General features: G+C 40.2%; 1 protein-coding gene across 1 annotated transcript in view; it reads left to right on the top strand.

The window, feature by feature from the left end:
• The window catches only part of trpc5a (transient receptor potential cation channel, subfamily C, member 5a), a 124,138-nt gene that overhangs the window by 74,456 nt on the left and 31,555 nt on the right, over nucleotides 1–18,127 (top strand). Inside the window, exons 9-13 of the mRNA XM_024287580.2 lie at nucleotides 5,785–5,922; nucleotides 6,700–6,898; nucleotides 10,885–11,024; nucleotides 15,478–15,678; nucleotides 16,128–16,249. Of these exons, the coding sequence (XP_024143348.1) occupies nucleotides 5,785–5,922; nucleotides 6,700–6,898; nucleotides 10,885–11,024; nucleotides 15,478–15,678; nucleotides 16,128–16,249 (800 nt within the window). The remainder of the gene's footprint in view (nucleotides 1–5,784; nucleotides 5,923–6,699; nucleotides 6,899–10,884; nucleotides 11,025–15,477; nucleotides 15,679–16,127; nucleotides 16,250–18,127) is intronic.

Consider the following 18,127-nt stretch of genomic DNA (forward strand, 5'->3'; position numbering starts at 1 on the left):
CATCGGAAATTTACCCAGCATGCAAATCAGAAGGAGAAAATTCACTGCTCGCCGTCTGAACGGGCGAGTTCATTAGTCATCAGTGGAGAAGATCCAGCTGGCTCCACATCACGGCTGGAAATGTGTTATCGCTGATGGTGCAGAACTTATTTGCATCATTTCTGCGGGACGGGCCTAAAAGATAAATAAAAAAGAGAACCAGGTGATCCGACGGGTCCTGACCTCACGAGGTTTAGTTCTGATCCGGTTCTGAATAGACCCGGGTCTGAGCAGCAAACGTCTCCCAAACGGGAGAAAGAAGGAGCTCTACTCCCTCATTAGCATACTGCTGCCATGGCAACAGCACACCAAACCGGAGCTGAGCGAGTGAGGGGGGAAAAAAGAGGAAATGCGGGAAAAGATGGAAAGAGTTGGAGGGAATGTGAAGGAGAGAAGACGGGAAAGAGGAAAAATAGAGAAAAAGAGGGAAATGAGGCAAGCTAACTGGTTTAAAAAGAAGGAGAAATGGAAAAGGATGGATGGAAGGAGGGAAAAAACGGAAAGAGGAGGAGCTGGCGGCTTCTGAAGGTGAAGGGGGCGGATTAACCAGACATGGAGGAGGAAGATGAAGAATTAGCTTCCTCCTTGGTTTGACTTCTGCTCTCCTCTTTCATCCCCTTTTCCTCTCCTATCATTTCATCTTTATAATTAAATACATTCATTATCCAGTCGCCGCATTCCCGGATAAGAGCTCCGGCCGGCTGTGCTGACTCAGGAAAGTGCCGCTCCTTCAGGTTGTCGGTTTGAGGAGTAAGGAGATAATCTAAAGGAGAGCGACTCTCCGTTTGTGCAAAGACGATAAGCAGCTTTCTTGTATTGATTCCTGCGACGTTCCACACCTCCGGAATGGGACAAAAGGATCTGCTTCACTACAGGGCGCTCAGTAGATGTAAAACGGGAAGTTTCTAGAGCGTTTTCAGTATGTAGACGCGCTCGAGGGGCTGAAGTCAGCTTCTTTAAAGCAAAATCAAATCTGAGAAACTCCATTTTTATTACGTTAAATTTGAAAAATTGTTGACGCCGTTGAGGTCAAGTTTTATCTTTGTATCTCCACTCAGTGTCAACCACTTTGGAAAGTTCGTTCCTGCATGAATCCCCTTTGCTTTTGAAACAAAAATGTATTATTTTTCACAGTTTTTTTATTCTCCCTTGTTGTTGTTGTTTCTTTACACCTTTGAAGTTCTGGAAGAAGAACAAAGACATCAGAGAGGGATGAGGAGAATAAGGGAAGGAAATCAAGGAGGGGCGCAGGATTACATAAAAAAGGGAGTGGAGAGAAAAAAGGAAAAAGTTGAGTTTGTCTTAGATGAAGATTCTGACTTCCATTTGGATGTGGGGAAACAAGCGCACTCCCGACAAAAAGAAGTTAAAAGTATTGACGTATTATTTACAGTAGTAACAGTAGTATTACCAGTATTAGTTGTAGTAGAAGTAGCAGTAGTACTAGCAGCAAAGTAATAGCAGTATTGGTAGAAGAATTACCAGCATCAATAGTAGCAGTAGGCGTAGTATTAGCAGTAGTAGTAGAAGTAAAAGTAGCATTAGTAGTACCCGTAGTAGTAGTAGCAGCAGTAAAAGTAGCATTAGTGGTACCCATAGTAGTAGTAGCAGTAGAAGTAGTAGCAGTAAAAGTAGCAGTAGTACTAGTAGCAGTAGGAGTAATAGGAGTAGTAATAGCAGTAGTAGTAGCAGTAAAAGTAGCATTAGTAGTACCCGTAGTAGCAGTAGTTGTAGTAGTAGCAGTAGTAAAAGTAGCATTAGTGGTACCCATAGTAGTAGTAGCAGTAGAAGTAGCAGTAGTACTAGTAGCAGTTTCAGTAATAGGAGTAGTAATAGCAGTAGTAGTAACAGTAAAAGTAGCATTAGTAGTACCCGTAGTAGTAGTAGAAGTAGTTGTAGTAGTAGCAGTAGTAAAAGTAGCATTAGGGGTACCCATAGTAGTAGTAGCAGTAGTAGTAGGGGTAGTAGTAACAGTACTAGCAGTACTAGTAGTAGCAGTAAATGTAGAAGTAGTAGTACCAGTAGATGGAGTAGTACCACTAGTAGTAGTATTAGTATTAGTACCAGCAGTAGCAGTAGTAGTAGTAGCAGTAAATGTAGTAGTAGTAGTACCAGTAGTAGGAGTAGTACCACTAGTAGTAGTAGTAGTAGTAGTAGTAGTACCAGTAGTAGCAGTACTAGTAGTAGCAGTAATTGTAGTAGTAGTAGTAGTAGTAATAGCACCAGTAGTAGCAGTAGTAGTAGTAGTAGTAGTAGCAATAGGAGTAGTAGTCGTAATAGTAGTAGTTGTACCTGTAGTGGTAACAGCACAATAAAAAATAAAATGCAAAATACAATAAAATAAATGCAGAATATACAGGAATTAAAATCTCTCTTTCTCTTATATAGATGGGATGACAAACCTCTTATATATACCCTAAACTCTAGTTTCTGTACAGAGTGTATTTCATACAATTGGTTGAAACAGTCACTCTCAGAACTTGCAGTAAGGAGCTAGTAATAATGAAAATAATAATAATCTTTATTAATATAGCACCTTTCAAGATAAAAATCACAAAGTGCTTCACAGTACAACAAAGAGTAAAACACAGAGTATAAAAAGAGTATTAAAATAGAATATAAAAACAAAAATAAGAAAAGGCCATTTTAAAAAGATGACTACTAGTAAGTATTACCATCTTAGTAACAACTAGAGTGTGGCATCATACTACAGCATCACCTGTACGTCATAAATGTGTTCAACTCACTGTCCAACTCTACGAATAATTCCCAATAAACTCACCACATGCACAATAATGGTACATTTCTTTTTCATGACGTCTCTCGAGGTGACGGCACCTCAAAATATGCGGCCACTCTTCTCTACAGCCTTCTATGGTCACAAACAGCACAACTTGTCTGGGCCAACCCACATATGGGTGCATGTGAAACAGCTTAGACCCAATCACATCTCATCCCCATCAGTTTTACCCCTTTGTAGCATGAATTAACTCTGAGGAACAAACAGCCTAACGCCTCTACCTTGACAGTAAGACTCAGCGACCTCCCCGTCTCTAATCAGGAAGAAGCAAGTGTGAAAACGTCACGCTAATGGCTTTCATGTATCATTGATAATGATGTAATCTCGTTAACTTGCATGGCTGAACGTGACACATCCATGACTCTTGGAGCATCTTCAAACTCGGCCTCTCGTCTGTCACACGTCTTCATTCGTCATTCCAAGCAACAGAGAACGCAGTCAGAGTTAAGTGCCTGTAGAGAAATGAAGCTTCAGGGACCAACGCTGGATGAGAAAGCTGGTTTTTGAGTGCATGGGGGAGCTGGGGAAAAGTATTTGGGATACTATGAAGTTTGTATGAGGCAGGATGTGTTTTCTGGGTCACCTCTGTCTTTTATTTGTTCAGTTTCCACTTTGATTGCATAGACTTCTTTACTGACTTCATGAAAGTTCTTTGAAAATGGAACGTACCATTGTCGTGTGTGGTAGGTGTATTGTGGAGTATTCGTAAGGATAATGAAGTTACATGAACTTAAAACGTACAGGTGACAATGTCGTATAGTGCTCTTTTGCCATGCTCTAGTTGTTAGACCATTCTAAAATGGTGTAGCTGGTTGTCCTTAGGACCATCATGGTGGTTCTCCTCTCACCATGGTCCATAATAGTAAAGTTTAAACTGTAAAAGTAGTTACTTAGTCCCACACAGCAGCAGTGAACCCCTGAGAGGTAAGACGAGTCTGAGTCAGCACTTCACCAGACAGGAAAAAGGTGTTGAAATGTTCGACCGTCGCCAAATGTTCATGTATCAAACAGGAGCTGAGGTCTTCTTTGATTGACGTTCGCTCCTCAAGCTCTCAGCTCAGATTACTTTGGCAGATCCGTGCTCCGTTTTCAGAGGGAGGGGAGTTGTGTTTGGCTCGTTTGATGGGATGTTTAGGAGGAAAACAAACTGTTATCTCTGTAATACACCCACAACTCAGAGGCCCAGAGAACCGACTGTGTCTGAGGTCTGTTCAGACCAGCTAATTTACGGCCTTTGAAGCAAATTAATCACTATGGAAGGAAGAAATTTGGGAAAGTAAGCAAACAAACTGGAAAACTTTGTGAGATAACAGACATTTTGCTAAGTCTTGGTGCCTTGGAGGGCTGATGGTAAAAGCCATATGAGTGTTCCTCTTGGTTGTCAGGCTCATAGAGGGTCGTAGAGAGGAGTGAACGCATCTTAATGGGTATGCAGGTTGTGTCTTGAAGTTCCCTCAAGGCTCGTTGAAACGTACCAATATTGTCCATGTTGTAAGAGTATGACCTTGATTTTTTTTTTTTTTTTTTTTATCTGTGTGCCCCATTCAGGTTTGACCAGTTTTGACCAAGTCTTGACCAAGTCTTGTTGAATCTTACTAATGAGGTGCAAACAAAAACATTGAAAGAGTTGAATACACCATCAAACAAACCATATTAGGAAACTGAACCAATAAGATTGTAGTTAAATGAGTTGGAATGGATCTGTGTTGCACTTGTATTATAGTATGATTAAAAGGGTAAAGTGGTCCAGCATTTCTCTGCTTTGGTTCAGTGTGAATAAAAATGAACCTAACATTGTATAAGTATTTGATTGTATTTAAGCTCAGAGAATCAGAATTCCTGTTCATTATCATTAAGCAAACACATTTTCATTTCCAAGTTGTAACATTTTGATGCATGATTGAAGACCATAGACCAGGGGTATTCAAGTCCAGGCCTCGAGGGCCGGTGTCCTACATGTTTTCCAACCAACCTTCCATTGAAGCTCCTTATTGGCTAAACATACCTGATCCTGGAAATTAGCAGCCAATAAGGAGCTTCAATGGAAGGTTGGTTGGAAAACATGTAGGACACCAGCCCTCGAGGCCTGGACTTGAATACCCCATCCATAGACTGTATAAGTAGAAGTTGCAATCGGTTGCAGCATGGTGGTAGACTTATCAGGAAGTGACGGCGAAGGCTCTAGCCTGATTTTGTGTAAGGCATTTCCTATGGGGGACCTCAATACTTGTTATGTCCACTAAATTGATATACAGTCTATGTTAAAAACCTCTCCATGTCAAAAATGGATGTTTTGGGTGTCCCCAACTCATCGTTTTTTGATGTGCTGGCTGTTCCGATTAATTCAAGGCCTCTCAACCTCACTGGTCCTGAACGTTTGGTTCACGTCCGGTACCGAGTACGACCCCTGATTTGATTGAAACAGCCAGCAAGTCAAAAAACTACAAGTTGGGGACATCCAAACTGTCAAAAAGTGACGCAGAAGGGTCCTTAACCAAACTTCAATATTTGACAAGTTGGGAATGAGAATGAGTGGCACTATACACATGTAGAATGAGAATAAACCCAAATGTCACTGTAACAGTGCTAAATAAACTTTAACCCACACTTGCACAGTGACTCATGTTTAAGACCCACTAAAAAATGTGTTTTGGTGTTTTTAATATGTTCTTATAGTGCTTTGTGAAAAATTGTCAGGTCCTCATCTTCGCAGATGATCCTGCTCTTTATCTGCCAGTAATGTTTGTTATACAGACTTTTAAATGACTGGATTTTTAAATATATTGTCAGAAACTCCTACATTGTGAACCATGTTTAAAGACTCACTTTGATGAAAGTTGTGAGTTTTTTAACATGTTCTTGGGGGATTTTTCTGATGAAAATAAGTCTGTTTATGGTTGAATGTACACTCTCCATTTTAAGAATTGTCTCCCCTCTGTTTTCAGTTTGTGGCGCAGCCGAACTGCCAGCAGCTGTTGGCCACGCTGTGGTACGACGGCTTCCCCGGCTGGAGGCGGCACCACTGGGCCGTCAAGCTGGTCACGTGTTTTATCATTGGGCTGTTGTTTCCTGTTTTCTCTCTGGTGAGTAGAATCCATGCGCCTATACACCTATTGATGCAAATATACATCGAACCACTTCGGTCTTGTATTGCGTGTGCTTTATTCCTCACATGCAGATAGTATAGAAGCATCTAAGTAGCAGAATATTTCTCAACATGAACATGAAGTTGTTATTACATCATACATGGATTCTTTGCTAAGAGATACTAAAAGGTCAAAGTTCAGCTTATTGGTGTTCAGGCAGTCAAACCTTTAACAGGTTGGACTCCCTTTGTGCTTTCAATGCTTTCAATAGTTGTATGGAGAGCCCGAAAATTAACTTTAAAAATGTCATGGCAACATTTGGACGCAAGAGTTTGAATGCCAAACTCCAAAAGGTACGTTTACAAAACCTTTGTTTAAGAAGTGGCCGCTCGAATGCAAGTTGCCGAAGCTAGTGTGAAGGTAGCTTTGGGGTTTGTCCGGGATGATTTCACTGAAGTGCCCCTCCCCCTACCGATGTCTTCATGGCTTTTGTTTGCCTCCAGTTTGACTTTCGTGTTGAACTTCTTAGCCTAAAGACAAAAAAAGTAGACATAAAAAACAGGATTTTAAAGCTTGTAATTTCTACACAATTCAAAATGAGAGTCCAGAATAATTTTGAAGAAATCTGTAAATTAAAATGAAAAAGAAACATAATGAAATGAGAAAAAAATGAAATCAATTTCGATTTTGGAGCTCTACATTTTTCTTACTTTCCTTGTTTTTTCCATCATATTTTCTTTGTTTTTCTGTCCATTTTGTGCCTCTTCCCATCAGATCTACCTGTTGGCTCCAAAGAGCGCTCTGGGCCGCTTCATTAAGAAGCCCTTCATCAAGTTCATCTGTCACACAGCGTCCTACCTGACCTTCCTCTTCCTCCTGCTGCTGGCCTCGCAGCACATCGCCCGCACCAACCTGCACATGCAGGGACCCCCGCCCACCGTGGTGGAGTGGATGATCCTTCCGTGGGTCCTTGGTAAGTATTTCCTTCCTTGTTGGTTAAAAAGAATGTCTTTATTTTGAGGGGTTTTCATTTGCTGGCCATCTCAAATATGTTAATTTGGGGCAAAAAAACAATGTTTTCTGTCAGTTCATAGAGCTTTAGTCACAACAGCTCTAAAGGTGGATATGTGGGGTGAACTTGTACGAGTCATGGACGAAACATCAAGATCTTAGACCACTAGATGATATTTTTCTATCTAATTTAGTTTCAGAGTGTTCAATAAATGCTTGTCCTGTTCGGCCTGCGACCTAAGGTGTGTTTTGGATTTTGGCCCCTTGTGTGATTGAGTTTACACCCCTGGTCTAAGGCTTAGGCTGAACATGGACCTTTATTTTAAGATAAGATAAGATAAGATAGTCCTTTATTCGTCCCACGGTGGGGAAATTTCAGTGTTACAGCAGCATGATAGGAAAAAAAATGGAACAATTAACATATTTACAACAGAGCAAAATAAGATTAAAAATTCAAGAAAGAAGGGTTACAAAAAATGAAGAAGCAATTGCACTGTGGATATGATTTCTGTTAAATAAATTGCACAACATATTTTTAAAAGTAGCTTGGAATGACTATGAGATAAAGTGACAACAGTAGGAATAAAAGTGACTAAACAGAGCAAATGGATCACTAGGAGCAGCTTCGGTTGTACAGTCTCACTGCAGCAGGTAGGAATGACCTGCGGTGGAAGTATTGATGCTGGGGCTTTAAGTTCAGGAGGCCAAGGACATGTTGTCTTGGTTCAAATCCATGGTTGGGTCATTCCAAAGACTCCAACATGTGACCTCCCTGCTTGACACTTAGCATTAAGGGGTTGGATCAAACCAGTAAATGGTTCCGGACCACTGAATCACAGAACCAGCTAACGTCATATGGATGATTAGCTTCAGCTTCATTGTAGCAGCTAAGCTAACATTTAGCAATCTGACCACCCATTAAAAAAAAAAAAAAAAACTTTTGGAATCTTTAGTTACTGCCAGATATGATTCTCAACACCTTGTTAGGTAAAAATGAAGTTAAATTTGTATATGACTTACATGTGTTTTCCCCATAATATTTCAGTGCGGTAGTTCATACATACAAAGCTTTAATGTCCAAAGAAGTTTTCAATCACTTTTGCTCATTTTGTTTTAATAATAGCAATATGAGGTCTCAAAGTGATATTTTGTCAATGTTGATGCCCAGAAATTCTATTCATTTTGAAATGAAATATTCAGATTTGCTGAATAACACGATGTTGTGTCCATTATCCAGAACCTTGAAAAGACTTTTTCATATGTCAAACACCTCAATTTAAGATGCGTGAGATGATGGAGACAAATTCACTTTGATGCCATATTTTAAATTTTTGGGGGGAGGGGCACTTGCCCCCCCCCATCCCCCAACGAACTTCCACTCTGGGTGACCGCCCCCATTGCCAATAGATAAAACCGCCTATGCCTCGTATTAAACATTCTCAGAAAATCCTTTTTACCTTTTTTTTCGCCACATGGTGTGTTTAATAAAGTCTTTTGTAAAAATACTTATTTTATCATCTTTCATTTTTTTTCCAACAACTTTAAGAACAAAGTATTTAACAAAGACGCTGGCTTTAAATTTTCACAGTTCAAAATAAAACTACAACTGGTCTGATTTTTCCACAGATATATTTGAAACCAACAAACAACTGTCTGTTTCTCTGTTTGTGTTTTTCTCCGCTAAATGTCTCACATTTGTCGTTTTGGTGGATAAGAACAACACATTTAAACACTTGAATGAATCAGCCTGCCGCCGCCGCCGCACAGCCTCATCCAGAGCAAATTAAATGAAGACCAAAAAAAAGAAGCAACTTATGCCTTCCTTTTTATTCCCCTGATTGCTATTCATTGAGACGCCTCGGAGTGGGCCTGCACAAATGTGTGGTTTTTGAGTGTGCGGAGGAGGTGCTGCGTCTACGAGTGGGTGGGGGTGGGTGGTGGGTGAGAAGTTTGAAAAATTGCATCTTTATCTCGTTGCTCAGAGCTGACACCAATCAGTCTCCAATCCTGACCGGAATTAGTCAAAAAAGCGTCTTTTCTCAGACGCAGACACCAAAAGCAGTAGTAAAAGACGTAAATGTCAGCCATTTTGTTTAACTGTATTTGAGAACTGGATTGAGTGGCCCCTCCCCCTTGGCATTCTAAACAGGAAGTGGCACACAGGAAGCCAAATTTTCATATTTTATTTGTCAGAATTACTATTCTTGCTCTGATACATTTTTTAACGTTCTTAATTATACTACTTTTTTTCTGGATTTTTTTTGCTGTAGTTCAAGTTTTTCAAGTTATAAATTGGCCAATCAGACACCTCAGTAAAAGTAGGCGGAGCCTGCTGGTCCCCATGTCCAAAACCTTTTGAAAGATGTTGTGTAGCCTTCCAACAAGCTCACTCCTGGTTGGCGAGAGTGGTTGTCATAGAAACTTTGACTCAGACCAATCAGTGCTCACTGACTACTTCTCCCACCAACACATAGTGGCAAAAAAAAAATGACGACTTCATTTGTTGGGAGATGGAAGTAAACCACTTTTAACGGCTGATCTCACTAAGAACCCTGTGACCCCAAAAGGGATTCAACAAGTTCTGACAATGGATGGATAGATAGAAAATGTTGAATGACTACAGTAGTCAAGGGTCTGAATTTCTAACAAATAGGAAACTAACTTTTGTCGTTAGTGAATAAAGAAACAGCTTAAAAATGATTTTAAAGACCACACACTTACAGAACAGTTATAGATTTTGGGATCTGCTCTTTGCAGATGATGTTGTCCTGTTGGCTTCATCAATCCAAAACCAAGACCTTCTCATTTTTTGTAACTGCTGTAGAAATTTAATGTATCCCTACAGGAAGTGGACACCATTGATAAAAATTCCCTGTGGTCTAATTCAAAATAGAACAATTTTTTCATGTCTGTGCAAAATGAAACACAACAAAAGTACATTTTACTCAAAGATGACCAACACTACATTTATATTTCAAGTAAAGATGTTTCTTTAGGTCAAACATATGAAGTATTCAGTCTCGTAAAGGATAGAGAACATTTGCAGGATCTAATCCATCAAGTCTCTAATGATAGATATTTTATGTAGATTTTAAAAAAAATGGTATAAGTTTAAAGTCTGAGCGACTTTTGGGTAAAACGGGCTTTAAAGACGATCATCGGTTAACTGGTTACTCAGCTTTCTATGCAGTCAAAGGGAGCTGCATAAATGCACCGCAGGGATTACGGCCAAGTTAATGGTTTATACCAAATTCATTCTTCACACAAGCCTCAAGTGAGGGCCTTCCAGAGGGGAAATATTAATTTGAACCGTCATGAATTATTTCAAATGATTTAGAGTTAGTCATACAGAACTAACACGCAGACTCTGGGGTTTCAGTCCTCGGGCTGTTTCCAGATGTAAAACCCTTTTTTAATGTTTTTCCTGAATGCAAAGAGTCTTCTCGTGCTCTTCCACACGAGTTTCATGTAATGACTTATCGTGCAGCAAAATGAAGATATTTAACTGTTAGACAGAGTTGCATGTGTTACAGATGGGGCCAATGGGAAGGAGGCGCTGGTGCAGGGTTTACGTTTGAAATCTGACTTCTAATAAGGAAAAATCAAGATCTAAAGATTTAAAAATCCAAAAGTAGCAGCCAATCTTAAAATATTGTGATTTTCTGGTCTTTCCAATACTTGACTCTTTGGGGTTACCATTGTGCATCCCTCTTGGTTCTTGTGGTAGCCCCAAAGGCTTTAATACCCCCAATACCCCTCTATCCCTCAATTAATTCACCTACGACTCATTTTTCCTCCAGCAGCTGCTCAGTAACCAACTCTGGCTTACAGTTGGATAGATTAATTAGCAGAAATAAAGTCTCTGCCTATAACCTCTCCCAAAATCTAATAGTCTCTAATTTGTCCATTTCCATAACAACCATATGTGCTGCGTGGTCTTTTTTTCAGGCTTCATCTGGGCGGAGATCAAAGAGATGTGGGACGGCGGCTTCACAGAATACATCCACGACTGGTGGAACCTGATGGACTTTGCCATGAACTCGCTGTACCTGGCCACCATATCGCTGAAGATCGTGGCGTACGTGAAGGTGAGAGCTGCTTTTCTGCTGGTGTGAGGAGGAGAATAGCAAAGATGGGTTCTTCTCAACGTGTTATGTCAGCCCGTGATGCAATGAATGTTTAATGACGGAGCTGAAGGCATGAAGCGGTGCCTTCTGCAGAGAAACATTTGCATTTTAGGGAGCTTTGTGTTTGCAGATTACAAACACAAGATCGCTGCAGATGATTCTTTTTTCTGAGTTACAGTTTATTCTAATACACAAGGACATCACATCTGAGCAGATGCTTGGTAAAAATCTGTTTTGAATGTTTAAAGACTAACATTCAGTCAGGAACATTAGCATTACTGGGATGAAAACATCTTTAAACTGAACAGAAATCTACAAATGTGATGTTTTTGCACCAGTTTAAAAGTCTGTACCAGCAAACCCATAAAAATGTCAAACGATTTCTTGACATTTTAAAGTATAAAACAGCTTCAGACTGGAAAATAAAAACGTCATTTTATGATTCACCACTACAACCTGCCTTCAAATCTAATTTTTACTATTGAAGTGCTTTTAAATTTTAATGTTATTGCCCTCCTATGAAACACTCAACAAAAACAGCAGTTCATAAAATGTAGAGGAGCTAACCAGAGAGTTGTGTCCATACTTGATCACAGCGGAGTGGAGATTCTTGGAGTCTGGTTCAATTACTTGCCTTTATTATGGGGTTTGAAACCCAAAGACTAAAGGACCTAAAAACCTGTGTTATTGCAGAATTCCCTCCATGTAATCATGGTCCAAATCTATCCTCAGAGTGAGACCTTGCCATGTTAGAGAACGCTACAGCAAGTTCCTTAACCCTTGTCCTATCTTATGGGGTCTAGATGACCCGACCCTTATGTTGATGTGTGATCCCTCCCATGACAAAGGTGGATGAAGATGGACAGGATTTTATGTGTTCCATGTACTCCAGTAAAGATAAAAAAATCCTTGAAAAAAAAAAGTTCAGCGTGCTGTCTTGTGGGGTCCAGATGACCTACTTTTAATGTAAACATGCCGAGGGTAGCGCAAGGTTAAAAAAAACAAAAAACAAATAGCAACTCATGCTTTTTATTATCCTTTAGTGTTTTTTAATTAAAAGCCCACTTTGATCAACTTTTGATCTATTTTCAAGTCGTTTCTGGTGGTTGGCCGTGGACCTCGCCTCTGGCTTGTCTTGGCCGTGGACTTTGCCTCTGGCTTGTATTGGCCGTGGACCTCGCCTCTGGCTTGTGTTAGCTGTGGACCTCACCTCTGGCTTGTCTTGGCTGTGGACCTCGCCTCTGGCTTGTCTTGGTCGTTGACCTCGCCTCTGGCTTGTGTTAGCTGTGGACCTCGCCTCTGGCTTGTGTTAGCTGTGGACCTCGCCTCTGGCTTGTCTTGGCCGTGGACCTCAGCTCTGGTTTGTCTTGGTCGTGGACCTCGCCTCTGGCTTGTCTTGGTCGTTGACCTCGCCTCTGGCTTGTGTTAGCTGTGGACCTCGCCTCTGGCTTGTCTTGGCCGTGGACCTCGCCCCCACATGTCCCCAGTTCTATGTGGCTGAACTCTTATCAAATACTTGGTTGTAGAGATAGATGAGCTAATTCTTCTTTAATTGTCCTGGTAAATTACCTGCCCATTCCTGAGGTTTCTTATTTTCTTCCTGAATCAGGTTTTTTTTCTGGAGTTTTTTCTTACCGGAAAGGAGGGTCTTAGGGCAGGGATAACCAGTTTAGTTCAGTCTGTTTAGTTTAGCAATTAGCTATTGTTTATATTTTATGACCGACTTTCTGCCTCTGTACAGTTACTGGCATGATCCCCAATGAGGCAATAGCTTTGTGATATTGGGCTATATAAATAAAATTACATTGAATTATGATGATGCTGTTTTTAGCTAAAATCCAAAAAGTTGTTTTTTCTTGGACATAGTTTCTGTGGAGCGGCAGCTGTTCATTAGTTATTCACCTCTGAGTTGTTGGTGGAACCATTGAGTTACTATGCTAGAGATGCAACGCCATCCCACTATCCTAGGATTTTGGCTTATTGGAACCAGTAGGTACTTCCTGTTTGGAATCCAAGGGGGAGGAGTCCCTCAGTCCACTTCTTATTTACATTCAATAGTATTGACTCAGAACCTCTGCAGATGTCGTCCTCAGGGTCTCATGAGCGTCACTGCGTTTATTTTCTGCTGAGTCAGCAGGAGGCCTGTTCAGCTTTGCTCTGTTTAATTGAATTGTGTTTCTTTTAGAAGTGAGTCCGTGGAGGAAAGCAAACGTTTTGTTTTTGTTTTCAGCTGTGTGATGCTGCGGGACCTCTTCTGGTGTGGTATCTGGTTGTGGATCAAAAGTGATTCCATTGCAATTTATCAAAATATGTCAATTTTGATAGGAGGCAAACGTTTTTTTAATAAATACAAGTTGTTGTTTTTTTTTATTCTGGTAGAATAGAATTTCTTTTGTAAGTGACCTTGATATAAGTGGGATAAACCCAAAGAGGAAGTACCAGCAAGCTTCAAGAGGCCAAAATAACATAGACCTCTATGGAAAAACACCCAACGCAAGCTACTCAAGTTGTAAACTGACCAATCAGAGAACGGCGGGCTCACGTCCGTCGTTCAAAATGCTTGACAGATTTCCTTCTTTCAAGTGGTCAGCGCTCACTCCCGATTGGCGAGAGTGGTTGCCATAGAAACTCAGACCGACTCGGACCATCGCCTGGCTCCAAAAAATTGGCGTTGGAACTAAAATTAAGCCATTTTCTATGGGTGACATCATACTCACTTGCTCCAGTTCTCAAATACAGTCAATATAACTAGATGTTGTCAATTTAGAGTCCGTGATCATCCTGAAGAGTAAAAATCTAAATAATCCTCCTGCTTTCATGTAAGACTTTCTCTTCATGAGGCGAACAGAAGCGCCTTCTGCACACATTCCAGACGTCTGGGCCATCTGTAGCAGTTGTGCTGGCGGATGGTCCTCCCACACACGTGCTGCAGTCACACATGCATCATGTTCACATACATGCCCAGGCTGAAGACACGCTAACAGCCCAACACTCGCAGAAGCTGCTGCCATTTTGTGTTCTTCATTGTGCGTTCAAATATTCATCAGCGGTAGAGTTACTCTAGAGCACGCAACTTTGGTCGTTGTGCGTGTACGAGAGCGCTGCTGAGAGGAGGTGCGAGAGAGCATAAATTAATGAGGGGCGCGGAGGCGGAGCTAACCAGACGGTTGAATTTGGAATGAGGGGGAGGTCACGAACGACTAAAGGAAGATGAAAACGAAAGGTGACGGATAAATGAGAGCTGAGGGTCACGAGGAACTGCTGATGGACGACTGGAATAAAAGCTTGAGAGACGAGGTTATGAGACACGCTGAGATTAACAGAAGTCATAAAAACACGAGTGGAAGGAGTTTCAGAGGAGGGAGACACACTGACGGCGATTGAAGAAGCATCAGGATGTAAACACTATAAGACTGGTCTGTTTGTGTTCAGATTTAGATTGTTAGAAGGTCACATTTTAGATTTGAGGCCAAACCGAGTGAGCTTGAACATGTCCTGATGGAAAAAACATTAGTTTGGAGTCATCTTCCATTGAAAGATCTGTAGCTGAGGTCTTCTACTGGTTTCATTTGGTTTAAATTGAGAAAAACTTCAAAATTGGATTTGATTTTTGAGTCAGCTGATGTCATTTCTCCATGCAGGCGCATGGAGAGGAGGGGGTTGGCAACGGGCCGGGACTCTCTTCATCTCACACACTTAAGCGAGTCCACTTAAGTGGGTTCAGATGTAAAAGTTTCCCAGAAATGTCTTGAGTTGTCTGAGCTTTTGTGACAAACCGGCAAAAAAGAAAAAAAAAGGCGAATACTTAAAACCGCGAATAAGGAAGCGCGAATACACGGGGAAACACTACACATTTAAAAATATTGATTGACAGACAATATATATATATATATTAGTGTGTATGTGTGTTTAAACTATATTACACATTATTTCCACTATGGTCCTAAAACACTCAATAAACCTCAATTTTGAGCAGGAAATAATCATTTTTTTACTATAAAAATAACAAAAACTAAAATCAAGCTACATTTATGTTTTTTAGCCAAAATCACTTTGAGACAAAGTGAAAATGAAAAGAAAAATTGCTAAACAAAGCAAATTGAAGGTCATAACAATGTGCAAAATGTAAAAAAAAAAACAATCAAAGCTGCAGTGAACTACAGTGTTTGAAGGATTTATTCAGGTTTGTCTCATAACTCAAAATGTAAAAACTAAAAACGGTTTTAAAACCTTCACGTTAAGTTTTTAATGAAGACTGTCATTCCTACATCATTGTAAACAGTGGATGTGATTGACAATATACCCGGTTACATGTTAGATTTATTTTTGTTTGTGTTTTTTATATTACAGATCCTCGATTCTTTGTCTATTTTTTTGTCGCTTTTTTTCATGAATGTTTTTCTGTCTCCTTCAGTATAACTCCTCTCGTCCCAGAGAGGAGTGGGAGATGTGGCACCCGACGCTCATAGCTGAGGCTTTGTTCGCCATCGCCAACATCTTCAGCTCGCTGCGACTCATCTCGCTCTTCACCGCTAACTCCCACCTCGGGCCTCTGCAGATCTCGCTGGGGAGGATGCTGCTAGACATCCTCAAGTTTCTCTTCATCTACTGTCTGGTAAGACAAAGTTGCAGCAGCTGATTAGATGATAATTATTTGGATAAAGTGTATCCAGGAATGAAGTCTGGATTGTCTGCATCCTGGACGATCGTGAAGTCATGCTGCACCCTTGACTGGCAGCAGAAGGACGTTATAAGCCTGTTTCATTACAATCAGGGCTCATTAATACCTCCTCCAGGGAGTCGCTAACCTACAACACAATCCACACGTGGATTGCTGCGGTCCCTGCAGTCGCAAAACCAATCAGAGGGAGCCTGGGGCGCCAACACCTCATTACTCCATGCTTACTCAGATTTACGTAACGCCGCTCGCTTTGGTTCTGTTCGAAATCCGCTTCCAAATGGCCTGAAGGAGCAGGAGGTCGACCCCTGAACCCAAACACAACTAAAAGGGTTTGTGTAACCGTTGCATCCAAAGGAACACTTCTGTGTTTGTCTGTGTGACAGGTCCTGCTGGCATTCGCCAACGGTCTCAACCAGCTTTACTTCTACTACGAGACCAAGGCGTCGGAGGAACCGAACAACTGTAAGGGCATCCGCTGCGAGAGGCAGAACAATGCCTTCTCAACGTGAGTACGACAGCCCTTCTGTGCATGTGTCCTGAACCCCAAATTCATCCTGGTGGTTACAGGATGGCGCCATTGTACATCCACAAACACGTTCAAGAAGATGCTAAATATGCGTTCTTGAACAAGCATTCAGTCTAGAGAACATGTGTCAAAGTCAAGGCCCGGGGGCCGGGTCCGGCCCTCCAGATCATTTTATTTTGTTGTTATTAATGGAATTAATTATGACAAAATATGTTTTTATGGAGAGTAAAATATTGAAATTTATTTAAGGTTTAAGTTGATTTGTTCTGAAATGATAGTCCTGACTTTTTATTTTTCATTTTTTTTATTTAACCATTATTTAACCAGGAAAAAATCCCATTGAGATCCATTGAGTCCTGGTCATAATTATGTTAAAAAGTTACAGTTTTAAAAATTGGCATTGGGATAGTTTTTGGACTATTTTGGCATTTACTAAGATTTTTTAGGCTATTTTGGAGTTTAGTTAATATTTTAGCCATATGTTAGGTTTTTTGGGGCTAATTAAGGCTTTTTTTTTTATTTGTCTTGGGCTGTTTTAGAGTTAGGCTAATGTTACACAGTAGCTGTTTTGGCTAATTTAGGCTTTTTTCAGTTTTGTAGTACATTTGAAGTTTAACTGTTTTTTCAGCCTCATATTAGCTGTTTGGTTAACCCAAGTGGGGTTTTTTTTTAGTTTTCTTAAGGCTAATTTAGCAATAAGCTAACATTTTTAGCCTGCTATCAGCTTAAGCATTTTCAGCTATTAACTTCAGTGTTTTTAGCTATTAATTTCAGCACCTTCAGCTATCAGGACTATGATCTTCAGCGGCCAAATTCAGCTTACAGCATTCACACTAGCATTATTGCAGGTAATGCTGTATATATAGTTTATAATTATGTTAAAAAGTTATGATTTTAAAGTTTTAAAAATGTAGTTTCAGAGTGTTCAATAAATGTTTATTTTGTTCGGCCCGCGACCTAACGTGTGTTTTGGATTTTGGCCCCTTGTGTGATTGTGTTTGACACCCCTGGTCAATAGTTTTCACACTAGTTTCTTTTTTCTTCTTGGATGAAAAACAAAAAGATTCTAGAGTTAATTTTTTTTAACCCTTTGATGAAATCCACAAAAATATAGGGTGAATATATATATAAATTTTTTTTGTGATACCTACCTGGAGAGTTTTAATTATGATCTGTTGGGTGATTTGATGTTTTTGCTAGCAACAATGTTAGTTTAAAGTATAAATTTTTCCATGTTACCCATTGTCCTAAATTTGATCCACACATGTTAACATGGTGTTACTGTATTCTAAAGATTAATAAGTGAGATATTCACATTTTTTCAATACACCAAGTATTACCTTAATAAAATGATTAACAATAGCAAAACGTTTTTCCCGCCAAAAGTGTTTCTGAGATTCCATGGAGGCAGCCATTTTGAAATGAGCAGGAAAAGCTTTTCTACTGCCCCTAGTGGAATGATGATGAACTGCAGGGCAGAAAATATAGACCGAGTTACATCCAATAGTTTTTTAAGTAATGTTTGGATCATGCTAATGAAGTTATATGGGGTTTATAACTAAAAGGAAGAAGTTCTGTCATTTTATTTTGAAAGCCGCACTTTTCCCTCACAGCGGTCTGCCGGCGCAAAAGTCAATATTTAATCAGCGGCATTAAATAATTCTGAGAACGTTCACCTCTTATGCAGTTGCTAACAGACAGGAAGTTCAAACTGGATGAAATATTAAACGTGAGTCATTAATATTAGTCGGGGCTGGTAGCATGGCTCCAAGGTGTGTTTGCAATTTACATCTTTCTTACGGAGGTTAATGTTTTATAATATTACCCATAATTATAGGATTCTTAATTTCTTTTGCC

Source organism: Oryzias melastigma, linkage group LG18, assembly GCF_002922805.2.
Source record: "Oryzias melastigma strain HK-1 linkage group LG18, ASM292280v2, whole genome shotgun sequence".
NCBI lineage: Eukaryota > Metazoa > Chordata > Actinopteri > Beloniformes > Adrianichthyidae > Oryzias > Oryzias melastigma.